Raw genomic sequence first — 25,138 nt, 5'->3', positions numbered from 1 at the left:
CGTTACGTCGCCAAACATCGAGAGCGAACAATTAATTGCGTAGTAAAACTTTGTTTTAATAGGGCTTCTCCCTTTCCCGGCAAGAATACAGGAGGCGTTAAGATGTTCAAACACCAAACAGACACCCAGCACATCGGATTCTGCATTAACCACACAAGCTTGTGATAAAAACATGGGAATAAACATGCTTTGGTAATATATGCGTTGTCCTTGACACTGATTGGCCCACACCAGACAGCCTCATCATCTTGATAACCAGCAAACAAAAAAAATGGGTCCCATAGATAATTCATTGTGAGCAATTTAGTCGGCATGCGACGATGCCAAGTTGACTTCAACAGTGGCAACCGATCCTCGTGCCCACGTTGAATCCTGCACGTAAGGCAGCGATGTTTTTTTTTTACAATTTATGCCAACAACAGGAAAATAATACACTAAGGCCAATGGGGTGAACGGAATTGTAGAGATTGGCCAGATAAAAAAAAACAACCAACAATACAAATGAGACTGTGAAAACGGGGACGGGAAAGAAATACACGGTTGAATTTTATCGCGACCTTTCGATCGTGACAATCCATCGAATTTCAGGGACAGGGAGAGAATTCTTACAGGCCTAATAAAATAATCACGCAAGGGGGAGCTACAATGGCCGCTTGTGAATAACCCCCCCCCCCCCCTCCGTGTCTGCGCACGTACGATCCGTTATGATCCTAACACCGAATTACCAGGAAAAACAGCGTTCCCCAATTCTGTGAATAAAGGATTAAAATGTAATTATCGCGAGGTAGACTCGTCGAGGTAGGGTAATAAATTTCTGCCTCGCAAGCTGATCCGTGACCTCCAGCAACAAGTAAATTGCTGTGTAAATTGGACCCCGATGAAAATTTATTTGGCAACTTTTCTGAAGGCGCTGCGCGTACCCACCGCCGCCACCACCGCCACGCTCGCATCACCTCCCCCACGAGGCCTCACCGCCCGGCCTCGAGCGCTAACCAAGCCGTGGCTTTCCAAAGAGCGGGAGGATGTAAATGAAATGTAAACGGCCATATTCAGGGTGAAATGACAAAGCTCAGCAAGTCTACTCATGGACGAGCGAGCGAGTGAGTGAGCGAGCGCAGTCCCAACGCAGCTCAACAGCACAACCATCGTGTTTGCTTCTCGGTGCCAAAACGTCAATAACCACGAGGAGGAGGCGGGTGACGCCACGGATCGCGTGGCGTTTTCCTCACGGACACGGCCCGGCATCTCCTTCCTGAACCAAACGGTGCGGTCTGCTGCCTCGCATTTTAATGCACCACCCTGCCCTTCAACTCACACACTCCCTGCCCTTCAACTCACACACTCCCTGCCCTTCTTTGTTGCTCCTAGCCCTCTAGCGTAGCTCCTATGTTACTTGCCATGGCTGCCTGCCTCTTCATTTAAATAAACGCGCCCTTCATTTGAACTCCGTGCCCTTTCTTGCGACTCCGTGCCCGCTTTGTCTCTCAAATCCCCGCCCTTTTCCCCAAACTCCCATGCCATTCATCTTGGCAGAGCATGCTGCCCCGCGTTCCGTCGTGGTTTTCTGTAAACCAACGCCCTGTCCAAGTTTAGCCTCCCCGCTGCGTTATCGTCGAGCGTGCCACCCCGGCGAGCGTCTGGGCTGTCCGTGCGAAGGCAAAAAATTTGAAATCTCGAAGATGGAACGGACAAAAATGGCGTTTTTTCCCCTCTCTCTCTCTCTCTTCGATTCGTTAATACGCATGCAAGCGCTGTATGCAGATGCACCGTGGAGTCATGCTCGTGCGAGGATGGCGCGTTTATTCCGTAATAAAAGTATATTTTCCCAGCCAGCAAAGCGACAAATGATGAACAAATATGCCAGGGTATTTTTTCGTTCACTCGAAGCGTTTAAAACAAACAACAAGCCACTAAAAATGTTCATTATTTCACGTATTTTTGCTCTCTCTTTCCTTTGTTTGAAAGAGCAGAAATGGTGAGAGTGCCATTCGTGACAGAACATGACCTCAAGTTGATTAACATCCACTCGGCAACACCCACTCGCTCCACAGGAATCAAAAAGTCGGAGCTTAATTGGCACCTGCAGTAGGAATCATCAAACTGTCACCTTCGTGACCGATGGCCCAGTAGCCAGGATGCTAACCGCTGTGTTACCTGGTCAGCAATGGTCAGTGCTCTCAACTCATCATCACGAACTTGGGAAGCACTCCTCTCATCTCTGGGCATGTGGGGACCGATATCACAGATCCTAATATCCACGATCAAAAAACTTATAATTGCGGTTAATAGGATCAATCGCAAACCTTGCAGACCCCACGGATAATCGGATTCGTGGGTGCTAAGGTTGGCGGATAAGCGGAGCTCTCCCGTCGCGTCCCTCTCATTCTCAAACATTTCTACCGGCCATCCCACAACGGCGATAACAATTCTCAATTCCTCCGGTGGGGGACTCTAACCCCTGCCTTGGAGAGTCAGTGGTGATGTCCCACCAACCCCCCCACCCCACCTCACCCACCCCACTTGAGGCACTCAGACAAACCCAACCGCGAATCATTTCAACGACTTCGCGACGCTCGCCCATCACAATCGGCGCTGGTGGCAAATGCCCCATGGCCGTCCGTCGCGGGCAGGGGGGGGGGCACCCGCGGTTCCACCTCCGCCCGCGTCTCCACCTCTCTCTCGCTCTCTCGCTCGCACACCGCGTGGCTCTCGCCGAGCTGTGGGACGTTTAAGCCGGCCCAGGAACCGCGAATGTTGCAGCGCTTGCCGGAGACACTGCCCCGCCACGCCACCACCGCGGTGCACGTCCGCCAAAGAAAAAAACAAATCAAAGCGGACGGCGATTTATGAACCGGAGTGGAAGTTGGCAACCGGGGTTACGGGTTGGGGGTCGCGGTCAGAAACTGGCAGCGCGGCGATGGCGCGCGTGTGTGTGTGTGTTGTGCGCGTGCCTGGTTATTCTTTTTTATCAGAGTTCAATTTATTGCTCGGCATTTGAGACTGCCATCAAAACAGCTCGTTCAAAACATCCTTCATTCTGCGTTTCCAAGTGGTTTTATTATGTTTCATTGCGAGTGTGTGGTTATTGCGAGTTTTTTTTTTAATGACCCCTATTGAGCTGCCTGTGAAAGTTAATCAAACTGACGCGAGCACGCCGCGTCCTCGTGTCTGCTCGTGTCTCTCAGAGTGGCGCGGTTATTAGTTTTAAGCGCGTACACGTGCAAAGAGGGGGAGACGGGGGCGGAAGAGGTGGCGCTGCGGTCAGCGCACACCGCGCTACGAACCCCGGCCTCCCAGCTCACGTCGCTTGCGAGCGGACACCCGAACCACTCCTCGCTCGGGGTGGGCGACTCCGTACCGTGGGACCGAGCCGAGGTGTTGTTGTGCGACATGGAGGGCGATGAGGGGGGTGCTGCGTCTGGTCATTATTGCAGATACGCAAATGCCCCCCCGTGGAAGAACGCTTTTGAAATGAAAGCGCCGTTGGCTTTTCGCGAACCCCCTGCCCCAAGGTGCTCATCTGCTGTGGAGTCACAGCGCGTGGTAATATACTCATCATCGTCCAGAACTTGATTAGCTTTTGTTGTCTATTTAGCCAACGTGTCCCCCATTGTTACGGATCCACGGGAGGAGAGGGCCAGGGCGGGCTGGCTACATCGCTTCGCCATCCCACACGGCCCAGAGTCACCCACGGATTGAGCAAGGACCGGACGATGTTTTGTCTTGCTTCCAAGACCCACCATGGCGCACTCGTCTGTGCGTGCGATGCACGGCGTGACAGGCTATCATTGCCTGGAACACTAAAACTCTGCCCGCATACATATGGGCAACAAAGTAGCGAAAAATCCCCTCGCTGTAAATGAGAACTTCATCGCAAGGCGACGGGCGTGCGGGTGATTTTGTCATCTCGGAATAAGTCACCCAATTGTGAAGGTTTCTTCTTCAGCAGGGTCCAACATTGAGACGTTTCGCCAATTTCTATTCCACGCGGAGTTCCTGCAAGTGGGAGGCAACGGACGCGCGGACAGAGAAAACCCCCAGGTGCGCGGGGGACAACGCCTAAAGGGACCACAAAAAAAAAACGCCCGGCCAACCTCACGGACCAGCCCAGCCCAGAGGATTTAAGAGTTTCACAAATCTACGTAGACCACCAACTCTTACCCCCTAAAGCGGTGCATTACAGGTGCACGCTCCATTAACACCGTGTACGTATGTCCGTTGAACTTCTTTCCCACCGTACGCAGCACGACCGTGCGAATCGGAGGTGCGCTTTGGAAAGTGAATTCCAAAATCGCGTTTGCATGTGTGTGTGTGTCCGTGTGTATGCATGTCCATGCACTATGGACCTGACGACCCGAGTTCGATTTCCGCTCACGGCCAACACCAGTGACAATTATCTGAACCGGTCATGGGCCTCCCCTAGGTTGCCTCAGCCTCAATTGAGTACCTGGTGTGACGTGTAAAAACGTCACCACTAGGGAGACAAAGGCAGCCAGAGGTGGTGTTGGTCACCCTCCCACCCCCTTGTGTACCGTGCCGGCCTTCATAGGTGCTTGTTAACAGCACTTGCCCCAACAGTCTGTTAAGGCTATACGGGGGGGGGGGGGGGGGGGCTTTGGTTTGTCTTTGTTTGGTAGTGGGTCGGTGTAAAGGGCTCGTGAAGGACGCTACTGGGCAGCTGAAGGCAGTCGCCCTCCAGCAAAGGACCACAGGCAGGGCTGCAACGCTCGCAGAGCACTGGGCGGATAAAACTTGCACAGTGGGGAGGAGCGGGCGGTGCATCTGTCAGTCAGAAAACTCCGACACAATCGTCAATAGCATTGCATTAGAAGGAAAAATATTAGAAATATATCCCTTGAAGGCCACGGTGTTATTGACGAACGCGTCGCGGGTTTTTGTTATTTGTGTTTGTGCGCCACTGCCAACGCGGTATCAACAAATAATCCTCCGGTCATCTCAGTCAGTTAACCCGTAGCACCTGGGTCACGGCCAGTCACCTCCTGGCACAAGCCGCCATGGTGATGTCACCATCTGCCTTGTGGCAAGCAATCGACCAGAGTTGGTATCGGTGCTCACTCTGTGCTACAATCCCAACGGCGCGGGCTCAATACTCGGGCCGTGACGATGCCCATCCCAGGTAGAAAGGCGGCGTCCGAAGACCGATCCCGGGCGTTCGTCGTCTGCCTTGAAACTTTGACGAAAAACAAAATTGGGGGGAATTTTTTGGTTTATTTCAGATGGTACCCTTGTAGATTGAATCCGGCTGCCAATGTTTCACCTGAGCAGGGAGGCCATTACACGCGGCCTGTGGAGCCAACGAAGCGAAGTGCCCGTAACGTCTCCCGGTTTAACGTTAACCCATGGAACAAAAGCTCCCATTGTGCAAAGGTGGTGGTGGTGGTGGTGATGGTGGTAAGGGGGTGGAGACGGTGAGAAAATAACTTCGTGCGTGCGTTGGGGTGCGGTTGCCTGCCTCGCCACCGCCTCCTGCGCCGCGACCGGCCTGACTGGATGTTCGCGAACAGCGCTGACCAGATCTCTGTATTTTGCGTGCGTGTTTGCGCGTGTGTGCGCGCGTGCGCGAGTGTGCGCGCGTGGTTACTATTCAAACGCAGCATTAATTTTACTTCCTATTTATTCAAGTGCGCACGACTCCGCCAGAAGAACACGGTTAATGGTACGTATCAGGACTCGCCGCGAAAAATAATTTTAATGCCCTTCATAAGCCATTACCGGAGCACAGTTCTCATGGTGCCTTGATATACACTACACCGGTTTCATGAAGGCCATGTCGTCCCAGCTCACTGGGACCAGCATCTTAGATTTTTACGTCTCTATATAACCACTCAAATTCTGCGCAATATAAAACTCTCCCGGCCTTAAATATGACCTTCATAAAAGCTCGCCTGTAACTACAGCGAGGTGATACTTCAGCCGACTGTAAAAATGAGCAGCAGCGGTATATTTTTTCTAATTTAGCCCAATGAGTTTATATATCCCGAATATATGGCTTATTTTGAAAAATGACATTGCATTACACGTAATAATAATAAAATTCTCAATTTTCTACCAGTCCAATGGCCCGTATACATCATCGCCTGGACATAATCCAATTGCACACGAATTGCATGTGCGCATTTGTGCCTCCACGTCAGCACAAAACAGACAAAAATACCCTATGTAGCCTGAACAGACTGTTGGGGCAAGTGCTGTTAGTAAGCACCTATGAAGGCCGGCGTGGCACACGAGAGGATGGGTGACCAGCACCACGCCCGACCCCATTTTTCTCCCCAGTGGCGATGTTTACACATCACACCAGGCACTCATTTGAGGCCGAGTCGACCTAGGGGTGGCCCAGGACCGGTTCAGATAATCATCACCGGTGTTGGCCCCGTGATCGGGAATCGAACTCGGGTGGCCGGGTTCGTAGCGCAGCGCGCTAACCACTTCGCCACCGCTCCCCACGCACACGCACGTCACGTCAGCTCCTTTCTCATTATCTCAAGTACAGCTCTCCAACATCAGTGTCTTTTATCTTTACGTAAAGAGGTGCGCATATAAAAAAAAAGAACCATGCCGGGAAAAACTGTGAATTTTAATGGGGTCTATTTTGTGAGTTCACCGTTTGCACTTGACGGCGTTGTGGCAGCTCAGTGCTTACCACTCGTGCCTCGCAGGAAGAAGGGGCCTGGGTTCGATTCCCGACTCGGGTGCTTCTCTCTCTCTTCCCCTGATCTGCACGGGTTTCCTCCGGGTTCTCCGGTTTCCTCCCACAGCCAAAACTAAACTATTTTTGTTTTACCAGCTCAGGCTCACTTAGCTGCATAGCTCTTTTTCAAAAATGACCTGGCCACTAATGATAGCTCAACGAACTGGCTTTTCACGTGGAAATTTATAGCAGCAGGGAAAAACCAGAGGAACAGGTGAAAAATCCACGCGGCCACAGGGAGAACATGCAAACTCCAAATATACAGCCGGTGTCAGGGTTGGGATCGAACCCACAATCTCCTGCATACCTGCCGCAAACACCCATAAAACGTAACCAGCATTGAGCCAAAGATCCCGATGCTACCTGAGATTACAAAAACGGCAACATCAACCCCCACTCTGAAATACTCGAGACTCGGGGTGAGGCCTTCCTGAGTAAACAGGCATGACAATAATACTAATACAATTACATTCATATCTTGCATTTGTAACGCTCAACGACACTACTTGAGCATATTGACCCAAGGCAGAGGAAAATGGAAACAACAAATGACGAAATGTGCAGTGGCCACCTACTACGGGCTATCTGCCCATGGACCGTGATGGTGATGATGATGATGATGATCTTTAACGCGTGCATCCCACCACTTCTGTTGCTTATCAAAACCGGAGCCCACTGCTTCACGTCTAACTCCAAGCGTCTGGAGGATTTTCCCGTAGGCGCTGCCAACCGGCGCGTCCTTGGGGTCAGGCGGTCCGACTTTGTCACGGACGTCACCGTCGCGTATTCCCGCGCTGGCCTCCGCAACATTGAGGACCTCATCGGACGCCGCCGTCTGGCCAGCTCAGGGCGCCGCCGCTCGACTCCCAACATCCGGAGGTTCCGGCTCGCCTCGCCCAGCGCTCAGCCCGGCGCTGCTCTCGGATCATCATCGCGGCGCTCGATGATGTGGACCTGGAGCCTATCGAACCTCGATGGCTCAGCGACTGCGACTACTCTGTTGCCTGGCCGGTAAAAGCCTCTTGAGCCTGCTGGATGCTGCTGTTTGTGTGTTTTATTAGACAGGGGCATCTCTCTCCCCTACGCTTTGTTGCTTTTATCTATCTCTGGTTTTCTGGCAGGGAGGGGGGGTGGGTGGTGTTTTCTTAAAGTGGGGGCTTGTGTTGAAAGTTGGGAAATGTTAAGAACACTTAAATAAATGGCCCGAGCCCTTGTCATCATTTTTTACGAGCCAAGCGGCCAGGCTGCAACCAGGAGCAACACAAACAACAAAAACGAGGAATGAAGCTCCCGTCCAAGGGCTCCGGTGGAAGCGATTAATGACCTTTTGAACACGGGGCGTTAATTGTAGCTTGAACGCCCTCGAGTTGCCCGTGCCCACGTGGCGACACGATCAGCGGCCTTTGCTGGCACACGGGTCGACATCCGTTGATGGCCAAGCGGACAAGGCCGGTGACCGAATGGTAGCCAAAGGAGGGAATGAACGCGCCCAAAGGAACGACCGACACAGACAGGAGACTGAGCAGCCGTGAGGTTACTTCATTTGTGCGCAGGAGCGAGAACGGTTTCGGATTCGAGAATCGACTCGACTCTGTTTCAAACTTCAGGTCTAAATTCCTGTTCGAACGTTACTCAGGATCGTCTATGGTATTTCAATGCGCGGAATAACGCCCACAGAGGGGAACCCGACCATCTTCAAGACGAAGCAGGATGAAGACGCGCTTGTGCGCAGGGAGGTAGATTGGTGCATCGTGAGAGTGCGATGGCTGGCTTGGAGAGGAGGCCTTCATCCTGCAGTGGACAAGTCATGGCCGATGACGATAATAACCCAACACAGCTCCTGCGGTGTGTGAGACTCCCCATACATTGGCGATGATCACAATTGGTTCGGTACCCTTCGTGCAGCAGGCTGGATAAAGATCGGCGGATTTTTGACCAGGTATAAATGTTCCCAAAGGAGCAAGTATTTCATCAGCACGTACTCTCCTGCTATGACCCGTTTCATAAGCGTGGTCAATAGGGGGAAACATATGGAACAAAAAACTGTGTAGAATGGAAATGATGAATGCTTGTAATAACATTGAGAGGCGGGAAGTGGAACATGTCGATTACAGAACATATGCACGTGAAACTAAATTTTTTAAAAACCTCTTCTTTTTATTTTACCAGCTAAGGTACACTGAGCAATGTAGCTCTCATTTAGAAGCGACCTGGCCACAAATGAAAGCCCAACGAAGTGGCTAATTATGTGGAAATGTATAATAGCCAAATACTCTAAACGAACGTCGATTATAAATGTGGAGGGGAAAACCGGAGGACCCGGAGAAAAATCCACGTGACCACGGGTACAGACACGCAAACTCAAAATATACAGCGGGCATCAGGGTCGGGATCAAACTCACTACCTCCTGCATAACGAGCGAGGTAGTTAGCATCTGTTAAGAGAAATTCGTGAGCTTGGGCGCGACGAGAAGGGCTGACGGCCGACGGGCAAAAATAACTTCACCGAGAGGCAGACAAGGAATGGGGAGCACGCCCACCGCCGCAGGAGACGGAGCGATGAAATCGGAGGATGTGCGGGTAGCAGGGTGGAGTTTTACATCGTAGGATCGTGGCTTTGAGGAGGCCTTCATCCAGCAGTGGATTGACCAAGGCTGCTGATGATGATTATGATATAAAAAAATATATAGCACGAGTGTGGTGATCAGCGGGGCTCGCATTGGGGGGGTAAAGACTCACCCCAATTCAGGTAAAACGATTGACTTGTGACTGGGGGCCAGAGATAATGCTGCGATCCAAATAGTCATGGAGATGCCAGAACTTTTGCTAAATTATATGGTGTCACTAATATTATTAGCAATGGCAATATAATATCACTGTAATGGTCAGTTTCCCGTCTGTCCGAGCCGCGTGTGTAGTGTGTGTATGTGTTGAGTGTGTATGAGTATATGTGCGCCATGCGAGAACTGGTTTTTTTTGTCTTGCGTGTGTGATGTGTGTTGGGGGGGGGGGGCGGTGGTGTAGCGATTAGCGCTACGCTGCGCTACGAACCCGTAGACCCGAGTTTGATTCCCGCTCACGGCAAACACCAGTGACTATTATCCGAACCGGTCATGGGCCTCCCCTAGGTCAACTCAGCCTCAAATGAGTACTTGGTGTGGTGTGCAAACATCGCCACTGGGGAGACAAAGGCGATCGTGCGTGGTGCTGGCCACCCACCCCCTCGTGTACCGTGCCGGCCTTCATAGGTGCTCGCTAACAGCACTTGCCCCTACAGTCTGCTAAGGCTACACGGGGGATCTTTGTCTTGTGTTGGGAGAGCGGTAGTGTAGCGGTTAGCGCTCCGCACCACGAACCCGGCGACCTGACTTCGACTCCCGCTTGCAACCAATAATATTGGCCATTATTTGAACCGGTCCAGGGCCTTATCTAGGTCGACTCAGCCTCCAATGAGTACCTGTGGAGCAGTGTGTGTAAATATCAGCAGTGGGGAGACAAAGGCGGCCAGGCGTGGTGCTGGCCACCCCTCGTGTGCAGTTTCGGCCTTCATAGGTGATTCTCGGTTACAGCATTTGCCCCAACAGTCTGTTACAGGCTATACGGGGCAGCTTTGTCTTTGTACACGTGAATGACTATATATATGCGGCCATGAATAAGTAGAGATACGTGTTAATGCGTATGTAATACTACTTATTTGTGTATCTAGTTTGTTGTCCTTCCGCCCGTACCTCCGATTAGCGCAGGTGAGCTACGTACGGTGAGAAAGAAGTTCAACAAATCCGTACATACGTGTACGAGTGCACGCGTACGTGAGTGTAAGTATCGTGTGAGTTGGCACGCGTGTAAGACGAAAAGAAGATCCATGGGGCTAGGCACACGGAGGCTGGCAGCGGTAGTGGCGGGGAGAGAGAGACACAGAGAGAGAGACACAGAGAGAGAGACACAGAGAGAGAGAGACACAGAGAGAGAGAGAGACACAGAGAGAGAGACACAGAGAGAGAGAGACACAGAGAGAGAGAGACACAGAGAGAGAGAGACACAGAGAGAGAGACACACAGAGAGACACAGAGAGAGACACAGAGAGAGAGACAGAGAGAGAGAGACACAGAGAGAGACACAGAGAGAACACAGAGAGAGAGACACACACAGAGACAGAGACACACAGAGAGAGAGAGACAGAGAGAGAGACACACAGAGAGAGAGACACAGAGAGAGAGAGACACACACAGAGAGAGAGACACAGAGAGAGAGACACACAGAGAGAGACACAGAGAGAGAGACACACAGAGAGACACACAGAGAGAGACACAGAGAGAGACACAGAGAGAGAGACACAGAGAGCGAGGAGTTTAACAGCGATGTTTGACGGTTCCTGTCTCGCGTTAAAATCGAATCTAAATTAAGCGAAATTAAAAAAAGAGCGACAAACACAATGGGCTGCATTCTGTTCGGGGCCCGACCCTGCACGTGCCCGTTGCTCGCATATTAAATATCGTATTATATCTAGTATTATATCTCATTATATATTATTATATATTGTTATATCTCATAATTTAACCTTATTGCGGGACCCCGGGGTCCCATAAGCGCCCGGCTCTCGCATAAACTGCATTGCGACGTCATTTTATGTCTGTTGAAGGCGGACGACACGGCGGTCTATTCCTCTCGACGCGCTCTGCACGATGCGCCGATCAAAGTTTCAAAGTTTTGTTTGCGACTACGGCAATTTTGGCAAGGACGGGTGCTTGGTGAAGAACGAGGAGAGGATTTATTTCTGGTGGGTCGCGGGCATTGATGTGCGCGGTGGGACGGAGTCGCCAAAAATAAATTACGATTTTTACTTCCGTTTACTCGGGACCCCGGGGTCCCGCCATAAGGTTCATATCTCGTATTATTTCTCATATCGTATTTTATATCACATATTATACCTGGAGGTGGCCGCGTTCCAGCTGAGCGTTATGCTCAGCAGAAGAATAATAACAAAAAAACCGGGGGGGGGGGGGGTTACAGAGCTCCTCCCGTTATAATTGAGTGAAAAAGGCGAATTGAGCTTGAAAATCCAGGGGGGGGGAGAGGGGGGGGAGGAGCGATTTTCGAATGACAAAACAAATGTGTGGCCTAACAGCCGCACAAAGAAAGGGACGCATCCGCGTGTGCAGACGTAAAAACGTCACCACTAGGGAGACAAAGGCGGCCGGGCGTGGTGCTGACCCCCCCCCCCCCCCCCTCCGCCCTCTCTCGTGTGCTGTTCCGGCCTTCATAGGTGCTCGCTAAACAACATTCGTCCCAAAAGTCTTTTTAAGGCAACACGACAGCGAGTCAAGGGATGGGTCTTCGTCTAAATTGCCAAAGCGCACAGCACACAGACGACAGCAGCGGCTCCGTCACCTTGGAGCACAGCCACAGAGCTGGGAAGAGAGATCATTTTGATGAGAAACAGCGATGGGTGGTGCAACACAAGGGGAGCGAGCGAGGACGTGATAAGAGATCGATGCCCCTTGTTGTGTGCCCTATTCTTTACGGGAGCATCGATCCGCGATAATCAAGGATTGGAGCCCGAGACGCCGGTGAGGTTAAAGCGATAGGCGCGCCTTGTTAGGACTAAGCTGAAGGTTATGACCGCGTGGTGTACAGGGTCAGAGTTATAACGCTGGCGATGCCTTCCCGTCGACCATCTGTGAAATATACGGAGTGCTCTGTGTGATACTTACAAATTAACTCGCAGCGCTTTGTCATATTTTTTTTCCGAATAAATTTGTTTACCTTTCCCATACTTTTAACTCCGTTTGTGTTTTTTTTTATATTGTTTGTTGTTTTGTCACGTTCTGACCCCCCCCCCCCCCCTTACTAGGCATCGGTTAAAAAAGAGCTTTATAGCTCATCGGATTCCTCCAGTATAAATATTCTGATTCAATCCACCGCTGGATGAAGGCACCCCCTCCCTGCAGCGTAGGTTGTAGGTTATTGTTTGGCCACACTGCACTTGTGTTGGGACCGGTTCGGATGTGAATCGACCTCGAATGTGAGCAGCAGTGGCCTGGAGTTGAACTCGGTCTCACAGCGCAATGCGCTAACCATTGCGCCACCGGTCCACACGTGACCTACAAAAACACACTCGAACCCCTGACTCTAATCCTAGAAGCTCGCCGGTAGCTCACCAACCATACTAATACTTAGCGAAATAGATAAGCGTCTCATTCATGTAGCCGTCTCTCCGCGTAAAAAAAACAGATATCTAAAAAGGAGTCTGGTTTACGCAACCCGTAGGCCCAAACGGCTATCTGGGAGTAAACAATTTCCGCCGAATTGATTCGGACCCAAGCAAACTCGGGACCGGTTTGGACGTGTGGTGTCTGATCAGCAGTCGGGCTTCGCTCGGATCGATGCTGTAGAACCGCAGGGATCCCCCCCCCACTCCGCCCTAAAAAAATAAATGGAACTCGCGAGCTGGACGTCCGATGACGCCGATAGGTAACTAAAAAAACCACGACAAAGAAGGAGGTATAGCTTATCTATTTGTGAGTTATATATTCATGGTACTTAATCACGTATGTTTGGAATTAGGGTTGCAGAGTTAATGTTGACCGGGTCTAACTGCAACGATGTTTTATCTGATTAGCCTACGGGGCCTTCCGAGACCAGCGCGTTAATGGTTTACATTGGGCATTCTGGTCACAGCCCGAGTTAATCATTCACAGCCCTTTGTCCATCCACTGCTGGATGAAGGACTTCCCCACGCTGCGCCGCTCGATGGGGTCTGTGTGCCGTGCCGGCATTCATGGGTGCTCGCAAACAGCACTTGCCCCAAAAATATGTGAAGGCTATACGGAGGCTCTCTGTCTTTGTTTGTCTATACTTCACCCGTGCCGATCAGTGATAGTAAGTTGAACAGTGGGGGGTGGGGTAGGAGGGGCGTCAGGACCGGTTCAGATATCACTCGCTGCTGATGACAGCCGTAGTCGCTTAATCGAACTCAAGTGTGATCGGGCTAAAGGTTATAGGATTAACGCTAGGATTAGGGTGGCGAGGGTCCGGGTTAAAACTGAAGGCTTTTTTTGGCGTTCGGCCGTCAATGCGTTGCGCTCGGCCAACAGACTCGGCGAGGGCGCGCATTGTACCCCACACGCCATCGCCATCCCTCGACAGTGAGCGGGGCGGTATCGGCGCTCGAGGGTTCCCGACGGCAAAGCCGAGACTGGGGAGCGGTGGCGCAGTCGTTAGCGCGCTATCGGTTGCACGACTTTTAACTCGGCCCCAACCCCCACGTTGTACGTTCGCTGCTCCTGGAAGAAGACATTCCCCGCCCGCGCCACGACCCAGCGGCCACGGGGATTTGTCTCGCCTTACTTCATCACGCTGGCTGGCGTGGTGAAGTTGAGGGTGGAAGCCAGGGCCGGTTTAGATATCATCTCCTTGCTACCGACGCTAGCCGTGGTCGGGAATCTAACTTAGTTGTCCCCAAGTTTCACAGCGCAGCCAACGCCGTCGCGCCCACCCTGGGACGCTGCGACGGTTGTCACCGGGGAGTGGAGCGGTGGCGCAGTGGTTAGCGCACTGCTCTCGGAGACCCCGGCGGACTTATTTTCGATTCCGGACCACGGCTAACGTCAGCGGCGAGTGATATCTGTAACCGATCCGCGCGCTTCACCAACACGCACTGACCGACGGTGATCAAGTGTGGTCAGAACAACCGCGACAGCGTGGGAAGGGCTCTCATCCAACAGTGGAGTGACAACAAATGCTGTAAAAGAGTTCGCGCTTTCCGTGGTTACTTTATTACACTGCCCACTTGTTACCGCTAAGCACACGTTGTAAAGACACTGCAAACATTGAGGACCCCCCCCTCTCCCCAACTCTCGTCCTGACACTCTAAAACAAACATTGCATCCTGCGAGCGAGACATTCGTTACGTCCTGCGAGCACGCAACAGAGGCCCCCATAGCAGGACTCACAGCAAACACGAGGGGGTGAGGGTTAGGGTCAGGGTCAGGGTGCGGGTTAGCCCTGGGTAAACCGGACAAAAAGTGAGTGATGAGGTAATGCCATGCGGTAGGAAGGGTCGCTGTGGACAGCATGGGTTCAAGCACGCTGGCCGTGTGTGTCCGTGTGGTGAACTTCTTTTGCGCCCTACGCGAGGCAACCGCGCTAATCGGAGGTGCCGCTGCGAATCGCAGCGAGTGCTCAACTCACATTAACGGCGCGGAGCCGAGAGACGTGGAGCAGACGCGTGCGAATAATTATTGGCGAGGAAAAGGGGCGAGAAGGCTGAAAGGCGCGCGCTGAAGAACGGGGAGGCAATGCGCGCTTAGCGTCGCGCTGACAAAAAGGGGCGAAATCAGCGGATCAGAGAAGGCGCAGGCGGGGGGGGTAAGTTCGAGACATCGCAACGACTGCGAGTGGAGAGGTGAGTGTGGCCTGGGCAGGACAATGTCGCGAGGACGGATTGGTGGGGCCCGTGGTCGAGTCGCACGACAGAGCCGGCACAGTCAAAGGAGAGAGACAGCCGAGAGAGACACCACAGCTTGAGAGAGACACCAGTCAAGAGAGACACCACAGCTTGAGAGAGACACCACAGCTTGAGAGAGACACCACAGCCGAGAGAGACAGCCGAGAGAGACACCACAGCTTGAGAGAGACACCACAGCCGAGAGAGACACCACAACCTGAGAGAGACACCACAGCTTGAGAGAGACACCGCAACCTGAGAGAGACACCGCAGCCTGAGAGAGACACCGCAGCCTGAGAGAGACACCGCAACCTGAGAGAGACACCGCAACCTGAGAGAGACACCGCAACCTGAGAGAGACACCACAACCTGAGAGAGACACCGCAACCTGAGAGAGACACCACAGCCTGAGAGAGACACCACAGCCTGAGAGAGACACCACAACCTGAGAGAGACACCGCAACCTGAGAGAGACACCGCAACCTGAGAGAGACACCGCAACCTGAGAGAGACACCACAACCTGAGAGAGAAACCACCGCCTGCCTCCTCCGCCGTGGAGACGGAGCGATGAAATCTGCTCGTGTGCAGCAGCAGCGAGCTCTAGATGGGGGGGGGGGGGGGGCTGTCGCATCGCAAGGAGGCCTTCATCCAGCAGTGGATAGGCCATGGATGATTATGACGATGGGTAACATCCTCAAGTGTGTTGGGTAAGAGATGACACGCGCGCTAGGCGGCAACTGCAGCAGGAGGCGAAGGGAATGGGTTTGAAGTTAATTGTAAAGATGTTGCGCCACGCGATTATTTTTTTCATCTTCTCGAACTCTCACAACGGCTGATCTTTGTCCCCCCCCCCCCCCCACCTGCATTTAAAAGGAATCCGCAGACGGCGCGTGAAACTTCTTCACCTGCGACGGAGAGTGAGTGGGTGGCCAATTAACCCGATCAATACACAGCACGGGGCATCTGCAACGAAGCCGCCCAATTCTCTTCGCGGAATCGCCGAGTTCAACTGCAGACGCCTTCCCCTGCTCCTATCGGCGGCCCCGCACGGCCAGACGGGTTTACGTTTCACCTCTGATGCGCTTTGATAGAAACGCCACGTGCTGTTTGCGAGCATCTATTAAGGCCGCCACCATTTGGTGCGCTGAAGGATGGAAATTAGCGACAATCACGCACGCGCGCCCGGCCGCCTCTGTGTGTGTATATACACCGATTCACCGCACCTCTGATGAGCACGGTTGTCTGCGTACGGTGCGAAAGAAGTCCAATACACATACATGCCAACTACTGCAACACCGCATTGTAGTGGTGATGTTTTAGGCCGAGTCGATCTAAGGGGAGGCCGAAGCAAGGTTCAAATGGTTATGAGCATCCAGCACGGTTACATCTATACCCTATACGACCGTACGCACATGACGACTTAAACTATATAGGTGTCAAATATGCGAATGCCTAGACGAGAGGTTATTCTTAACCCGGGGTGCACGCGCACCCGCTGGAGGTGCGAGACGTGGCCAGATTTCTTTAGGAGGTAAACCATCGAAACACAAAACTGAGCACGGGCACGTGAGTACAGCTACTCTGTATTCTTGGACCTTTCGGTAAAGTCACGGAGATAGGTTCTTAGAAAATAACAAAAAGATAACAAGATTAAACTACGATTTTCTCCGAGCCTATCTACGTGACTTTTACCGAAAGACCCAAGAATATGAATTCCTGCAGTAACGAAAGTTTGAAGTCAAGATACAACTACTTTGTTTCATTAAACCCCGATGCGTTTATATAAACATATATTTGTTTTACGATTGAGAACCAAAGGGGGGGGGAGGGGGTGCAGTGCTGCAGTAATGGTTAAGAACCACTCCACTACACTATACACTACACGACTACACACTATAGCCTACACTACTACACACTACACTACTATACACTCCACACTATACACTCCACACTATACACCACTACTATACACTCCACACACCACACTTTAGCCTACACTACGAAACACTACTATACACTCCACACGACTATACACTACTATACACTCCACACGACTATACACTACTATACACTCCACACTACTATACACTACTATACACTCCACCCCACACACTATAGCCTACACTACTACACACTACACTACGAAACACTACTATACACTCCATACTACTATACACTACTATACACTCCACACCACACACTTTAGCCCACACTACTACACACTACACTACTATACACTCCACACTACTATACACTACTATACACTCCACACTACTATACACTACTATACGCTCCACACCACACACTATAGCCTACACTACTGCACACCACACACTATAGCCTACACTACTACACACTACACGACTATACACTCCACACTACCATACACTCCACACCACTACTATACACTCCACACTATACACTACTATACACTTCACTACTATACACTACACACTATACCCCACTAATATACACTACACCACTATACACTACACTACTATACAATACACTAGTATACACCACACTACTAAACACTCCACACACTACATCACTCCTATACACTCTACACTATACACCACTACTATACACACCTCACTATACACCACTAATATACACTGCTACACACTATGCACCACTACTATATACACTACACTATACTATACACCACTAATATACACTACACCACTATACAATACACTACTATACGCCACACCACTATACAATACACTAGTATACACCACACTACTATACACCACTATTATACACCACTATTATACACTCCACACTATGCACCACTACTATACACTGCTACACACTATGCACCACTACTATATACTATACACTATACTATACACCACTAATATACACTACACCACTATACACTACACTATACACTACACCACTATACAATACACTACTATACACCACACCACTATACAATACACTAGTATACACCACACCACTATACAATACACTAGTATACACCACACTACTATACACCACTATTATACACCACTATTATACACTCCACACTATGCACCACTACTATACACTGCTACACACTATGCACCACTACTATATACTATACACTATACTATACACCACTAATATACACTACACCACTATACACTACACTATACACTACACCACTATACAATACACTACTATACACCACACCACTATACAATACACTAGTATACACCACACTACTATACACCACTATTATACACCACTATTATACACTCCACACTATGCACCACTACTATACACTGCTACACACTATGCACCACTACTATATACTATACACTACTACTATACACTCCACTATACACTACACCAGTGGCTCTTCTTAACTTGTGTTGCACGCTGCATCCCCTGGGGGTGCGAGACGCCCTTTCTGGGTGTGCGAGACGTGGCCAGATTGTTTTAGAAGGTAAATCATCGAATCACAAATTATAATCACGGGCACCTAGGTACAACTACTTTGTTTCATCAACCCATATGTGTTTATAAACATTGTAGATTTGTGTTTACGACTGAGAACCAAAGGGGTGCAATGCTGCAGTTAAAGTTAAGGCCACTGGCCCTGACGGACGTTCCCAATGACATTTCACCCTCCGACGGAGGCCACGACGAATTTTCCCTGCACTCAGGAGCGGTTCGAACGCCTTCCTCTAACGAGGGCCTTCATAGGGGGGGGGGGCCCACAGACTGACGCTCATCACGTGACGATTCCGTGATGTGCCGCAAATCAATCAATGCATCTGCCGGGCGTGAACCCCAGGATTAATAAATAATGCAGCGAACTGCTGGAAATGGTTCGGCAAAATATATTTTTTTGGTGGTGGGGGGGGGATTTCAAAACCACGGATGACATTTAGTCGATGCGGTTACGCCTCTCGGCACTGTACATTTGCTCTCAAAACCGTCTGACCTTCCCATGTTACCTACACGTGGTGAATTACAGGTGATTTAATTATTGTACCACGTGTACAACAAAGACATCCGCCGTAGAGCCTTAACAGACTGCTGGGGCAAGTGCTGTTTGCGAGCACCTATATGAAAACAGGCACGGCCCACGAGGGGGTGGGTAGTCAACACCACGCCCGGCCGCCTTTGTCTCCCTAGTGGCGATGTTTCCACACCGTACCAGTCAACCTGGAGGTCGCCGGGTTCGTAGCGCAGCACGCTAACCGCGACACTACCGCTCCCCACGTGTACAAAACACAGACGAGGATCCTCCGACTCTCGAGTGGTAAAGAATTGTGGTGCAAGTGCTGTCAGCGAGCACCTATTAAGGCCGACACGGCGCACGAGTGGGTGGTGTAGCGAGCACCACGCCCGGCCGCCTTTGTCTCACCAACATCGCAAAGGGAACAGTTCTCATATTCCTGGGTCTTTCGGTAAAGTCACGTATATAGGTTCAAAGAAAGACCCAATAATATGAATTACTGCAGTCACGAAAGCTTTAAGTCAGGAATAGTTCTCGTTTATTGCCGACCGAACGGAGGGCCAGGACCGGTTTGCATCATTGCCGCCGATTGTTGGGAGTGGCCCGGGAATCGGACTCACCCGGCCACCGCTCCATCACACAACGCAGACAAAGAGAAGCATCGCCCACGCAGCCTACACAGGTTGTTGGGGGACTTTAAGCGTTGTTAGCGAGCACCTACTCATGCCGGCACAGCGCACCGACGAGAGGGTGTGGTATGGCCAAAATCAGGCGGACTCGGCCGAAAATGAGTACCTGGTGAGATTTGTAAAAAAAATGAAAGGGAGGGCTGGAGAGACCACATTCACACACGGGGTGGGCGGAAAGTCCATATACCCCATTCTTGTGGAGCCGTCGTTATACTCATATGGGTGATGGGTACTTGGACTTCTCGGCCACCTTCCGTACAAATACGCCACTGTACAGCAGAGTCATGCGCAGGGCGCCCTGCGCGATCCCTGCCAGGTGCAGTCAATCACCCTAATTGAGGTGATCACCTCGTGCCTTTGTTCACGCAACTGAGCGCGATGCGGGTTTTTTTTTCAACACGGGAGAGCGAGGTTGCACCTGCCGTAACTATTCGATTAATTTATATTTTAATTGTCATCTGTCACGGCCCTTTGTCAATCCACTGCTGGATGGATTGCCTCCCTACGCAGGTGTGTCGGTGGTGGGGATTGTTTTGAGAGGACGTCGTTTTTATATTCAGGCTAGTCTGCGCCAAAATCGGTTCAGATATCGTTCGCCACTGATATGAGCCGTGGCCGGGAATCAAACTCAGTTCGCCAAAGAATGTAGTGCCAGCGCGCTAACCCGCCGACGCTTCACTCACACTTTACTAAAAACTAAACTTTTTTTGTATACCAGGTAAGGCCCGCCGAGCTATGTAGCTCATTTTCAGAAGCGATCAGACCACAAATGATAGCTCAACGAAGTGGACATGTATAGCAGCCAAATACTCGAAACGCATATTTCTAAACGGAGGGAAAAACCAAATATACAGCAGGCGTAAGGGTCGGGATCGAACCCACCACCAAAAGAGGTGGATAACATCTCGCCACCGTGATAACATCAATGGCCTTTGTTTACCAAAGAAAGCCTCACGGAATTTTTTTTCAGGAGGGTACAACATTGATCGGGATGTTGGGCCAATTGCGTTTGGCGAGTGTTAGTAGGGTATCATTGATGGTCCGTGGAACTCGCACTCAGACGAGTGGGTAACAAAGGTGTCAGTTTTTGTGCCAGTTAAAAGGGTAAAACCTATTCCTAAAGCCCAAAGGGTTCTACGAATATATCCAAGAATCCATTATTGCGCTGCACTGCCATCTCTTGTCCATCCCGTCACGCTAAGCCAACGACAAATCAGCCAAGTATACCTCCTAACCAGGCTCAACACCCCTGCTTAGCTTCCAAGATCCAGCGAGATCGGACGCATCAAGACTGACTGGTATCGTCGGATAGTTAACGCGGTGGTGGCAACAACGTCGCAAGAATAATAGAACCGCGCTCACACTCCGCGCTCTTGAGAAATATTCAGCTCATAAACTAAACACTCAACTATTTTATTTTACCAGGTAAGGCCCCGCTAAGCTATATATTTTTTTTTCAGAACGACCTGGCTATCATAAATGATGGTTCAACGAAGTGGCTCATCTCGTGGAAATGTATAGCGGCCAAATACTCTAAACGCATGTTTATAAATGTGAAGGGGAAAACCCGGAGGGCCCAGAGAAAATGTCACGCGACTACGGGGAGAGAGACACGCCAGCTCCAAATATAGAGCAGGCGTCAGGGTCGGGATCGAACCCACAACTTCCTATATACCAGACGAGAGAGTTAATATCTCGCCACATGAATACAATAGATGCTACTGTTGTATACTTTGTGTAACGCGGAGATGATGGAGACACGTTAAACAGCATTGCCTCTTTTGAATAAGCGACCTGGTGTGTAAACAAAGCGTCAATGGGTTGACACAGAAAAGGCTCTCACCATGATGTGGAACACTTAAAGAAAAAACGAGGTGCCCTGCTTGTGTATGTGTGGAGCCAACTTATTGAGACGTTAACCCATAACACCTGGATCTGTTCCGTGACCTCCAGCCAACGGATATTCGACACTTTTAAAAGTGGCCTAAAAGAACACCTCGCCCGGCACAAGCGCTGCCGCTGCATTGTGACCGACTCGCAGGGTTGCGACTGGTAACAATTATATACACACACATAACTCACCACTCTGATCATAATTACCATTGCCTTATTAGAGATACAGATACAGGTAGGGCTAACGTTTCGAGCAATTGGCCCTGCTGTAAAGACCATAGCCCGTAACGGTTGTGGTTGCGCAGAGTGATGCAAATTACGGTGATGTTATGGAAGGACTAGGCGGCTGAAATGTGGCACACAAGCCTATGCTTAGAACTCTGAATATATAGCCCTGTAAATGAGGCCGCTGAGGTTGATTGTTTTCACACACAGGACAGACTCGGGGCTAAAGTTGCCGGCTCCCTATAGCTTTGGCGCTACACTCGCAACACCGCACGCACACACGAGCCCCATCATCAGCGAACCAAGTAATTCGCCTCCCGTGGAGTGAGACGCTACCTGAGGTCGCTCTAAAGTGGGAAGAAGCTGCTACCGGTCACGAGCGCTCCCCGTAATCTGTATCGAACATTGTGGCCAGCGTATAATACGTGCGCGAACGAAACTGTCAACACAGCCTCGAATACCGTGCGAGATTTATCTGGGCGAGACAACGCCGCCCTGCCTACTAAGCTCACAACAACAACAGCAGCAGCACAGGTGAATATAACACCGATCCATGCAACGCGCGTACACCATCCACCGACATCAACGCAAACATATGGTTTGAATGAGAGGCGGTGTGTGTTGGCTACTCACATTTTGTTAGAGGCACTCCAGTAAATAGGCTCGAGCACTTCGGCATAAGACGTGGTCGGTGCCCTGGCGAGAGCCAGCAGCAGTAGCACCCAGCACATGTGCGTGCGCATGGCCCTACAGCCGGAGCAGGACATCGCTCGCGACTCCCTCTGCTCCTCCACTCCTGCTCGCCGGACGCCGGTGTTGTATGCGCGGCGTGTGGCGATGCCGACGACGAAGACGACGACGGTGGCTACCGCCGCCGTTAGCGACGGTGATGTTTTACAGCAGTCGTCGAGGTCTGTCCGCCACATCAACGCCCATGCGGTGGCACGGGAAACGCAGAGGGAGTGCCTCGCGACCGTTTGGCGAACGTCGAATCGCTCCGAAGCTCCCTGCGTGCGCGAGCTATGGTGTCGACGCGACCTTCATTGACGGGGCCTTCGGTAGCGGCTGCTCCTGGTGCTGGTGGCGTTGATGAAACAAGGGGTTGTTTGGTTGCCTTTGCTCGGACGCCGAACCACCTCTCCCGTTTCGTCTCGTCCCGTGTCCTTGCTCCGTCTTTGTCTTCCTTTGTTCCGAGTCGCGTCGCTGGGACGATGGCAGCGCGCTCACAACTGGAATGCGGCGAGCTGGTCGGCAGTAGTTAGTCGGTAATGCGGGTAGGTAGAAGGTAGGCAGGGTTTATGAAACTCCGGGTGAGCTCGCCGTGCTCATTTCCTCTCGCTCGCAAAGGTTGCCCCCTCCACCCCTCCACCCCTCCGTCGAGGAAGATGCGAATCCGAGACGAAGCGAGCGGCAGCCTCAACTTTCCTCGTGCAGCGCGTGAACCACAGGCGGCAGCTTTCGCTTCCTTCTCTTTGCCCGCTCAAAGCAGCAGCAGCAACAACAAAAACCCCACACCGACGATGAGACTTTTACCTACGACGATGATGCCCGTGGCAGGCGATTCCGGTAGTTTGGGAGTGAAGATCTCAAGCCGATGACAACACCGCCGCCAACCCGAACTCCACGTCCCCTGCGTTCTTGCTTCTCAGCGGCACTCGGTGTGTTCCAAGGAGCGCTGAGCAGCAGCAGCAGCAGGAGCAGCAGTAGTGAGCGACAGCACCCACACCTCCCCAGGCTAGTTGTAAGCAGTAGCTACGTAGCAGTAGCTGGAGTAAGGGAGTAGTAGCATCTGCCGCAAAAGTTGCCAGCCTTGCCTCTCTTTATATACACACACACACTCCTAAGCGTGTCCTCGCCGCGCTCACGCTGCTAACACGTAGCTGCTGTACGCGTGTGTGTATACACACACACACGCGCCGCGCTTGGAGGAGCAGCCTCTCTATGGCGAGAGCGTGCGCCCGCGGAGAGGAGCTACAACCACTGGCGTGCAGATGAGTGCCAAGTCGGACTCGTTGAGCCGGGGCGCGCTCGCTGGCTCAGCCACTCGCCCATTGGAAGCGGCAACGTTCGCGCTCGCGCTCTGCCAATGGATCGGCGTCGTATGGGGCTGGGCCCCCGAGAGGACGGGCTGGGAAGGGTTGAGGGTGGCGATGGGGAGGGGAGAGTGGCGATGGGGAGGGGCGGTGGATAGGAGGTGAATGGATAGAATGGGGGGAGGGAGGGAGGAGGAGAGTGGTGGAGGCAGCGGTGGGGGCAAGTCCCGCGAGACAAGGAGTGTATAGAGAGAGGCAGGGATCATTAAATCCTTGCGTTTTCCCCACTCATTCGCCCGCGTTAAGATTTTTGTTGTTACACCCAAATCGAACGTCGCGCGCGCCCGCGCTCGCAGACAGAGCAGCGACAACGCGCGGCTCCGCTGTCGCCGCTCTGCGAGTGGAGCAGCAGTGCGCAGCCGCGCGCTTTGTCCGCGCAGCCGCGCGCACCGCTCCGGACGCGGCTGCGTAACGCGCGCACAGCACGCGGGCTCGCTCGTGCCGTGCACGCCGAGTGCGGGGAGCGGTGGCGCAGCGGTGAACGGCGTTGCGCGCGCTACGAACACGGCGGGCGGGCTGAGTTCGATTCGCGGCACCGGTCCAACATCCCAGGGCGGCTCGGGGCCTCGAATGGGGGTACCTGTTGCGTTGCGTGAACATCGGCAAACCGCGAGAGACAAAGGCGGCCCGGTGTGGTGTCGGACCACATATCGCGTCGTTCGTGCGTCGACGTAGCGGCCTTAATAGGTGCTCGCTGACTTGCACTTTCCCGCTCCACAACACTCAGTACAAACCGTACGGGGGGCATCTTTGTCTTGGCGGTATGGTGTCCTCGCTTGGTATGATGCCTCGCTTGGTATGATGCCTCGCTTGATATGCTTCGCTTGGTATGATGCCTCGCTTGGTATGATGCATAGCTTGGTATGCTGCCTCGCTTGATATGCTTCGCTTGGTATGATGCCTCGCTTGGTATGATGCCTCGCTTGGTGTGATGCCTCGCTTGATATGATGCCTCGCTTGATATGCTTCGCTTGGTATGATGCCTCGTTTGGTATGATGCCTCGCTTGGTGTGATGTCTCGCTTGGTATAATGTCTCGCTTGGTATGATGCCTCGCTTGGTATGATGTCTCGGTTGGCACGCGCAAAATGGCAAAGCGAAGAGGTCCGATACGCTCCGAGATTTAGGCGA

At 51.9% G+C, this 25,138-nt stretch overlaps 1 protein-coding gene across 1 annotated transcript in view; it reads right to left on the bottom strand.

Annotated features, from left to right (window-relative positions):
• Positions 1–24,091, bottom strand: part of LOC116952475 (ephrin-B2a-like) — a 169,100-nt gene extending 145,009 nt beyond the window's left edge. Inside the window, exon 1 of the mRNA XM_032971857.2 lies at positions 22,549–24,091. Within this exon, the coding sequence (XP_032827748.1) occupies positions 22,549–22,841 (293 nt within the window). The 5' untranslated portion in view covers positions 22,842–24,091. The remainder of the gene's footprint in view (positions 1–22,548) is intronic.
• Positions 24,092–25,138: the final 1,047 nt, after the last annotated feature.

Source organism: Petromyzon marinus, chromosome 47 (genome assembly GCF_048934315.1).
Source record: "Petromyzon marinus isolate PM22_M1 ecotype Great Lakes invasive population chromosome 47, UKy_Petmar_22M1.pri1.0, whole genome shotgun sequence".
Classification (NCBI taxonomy): Eukaryota; Metazoa; Chordata; class Hyperoartia; order Petromyzontiformes; family Petromyzontidae; genus Petromyzon; species Petromyzon marinus.
This window is presented reverse-complemented; position numbering and strand designations above follow the sequence as displayed.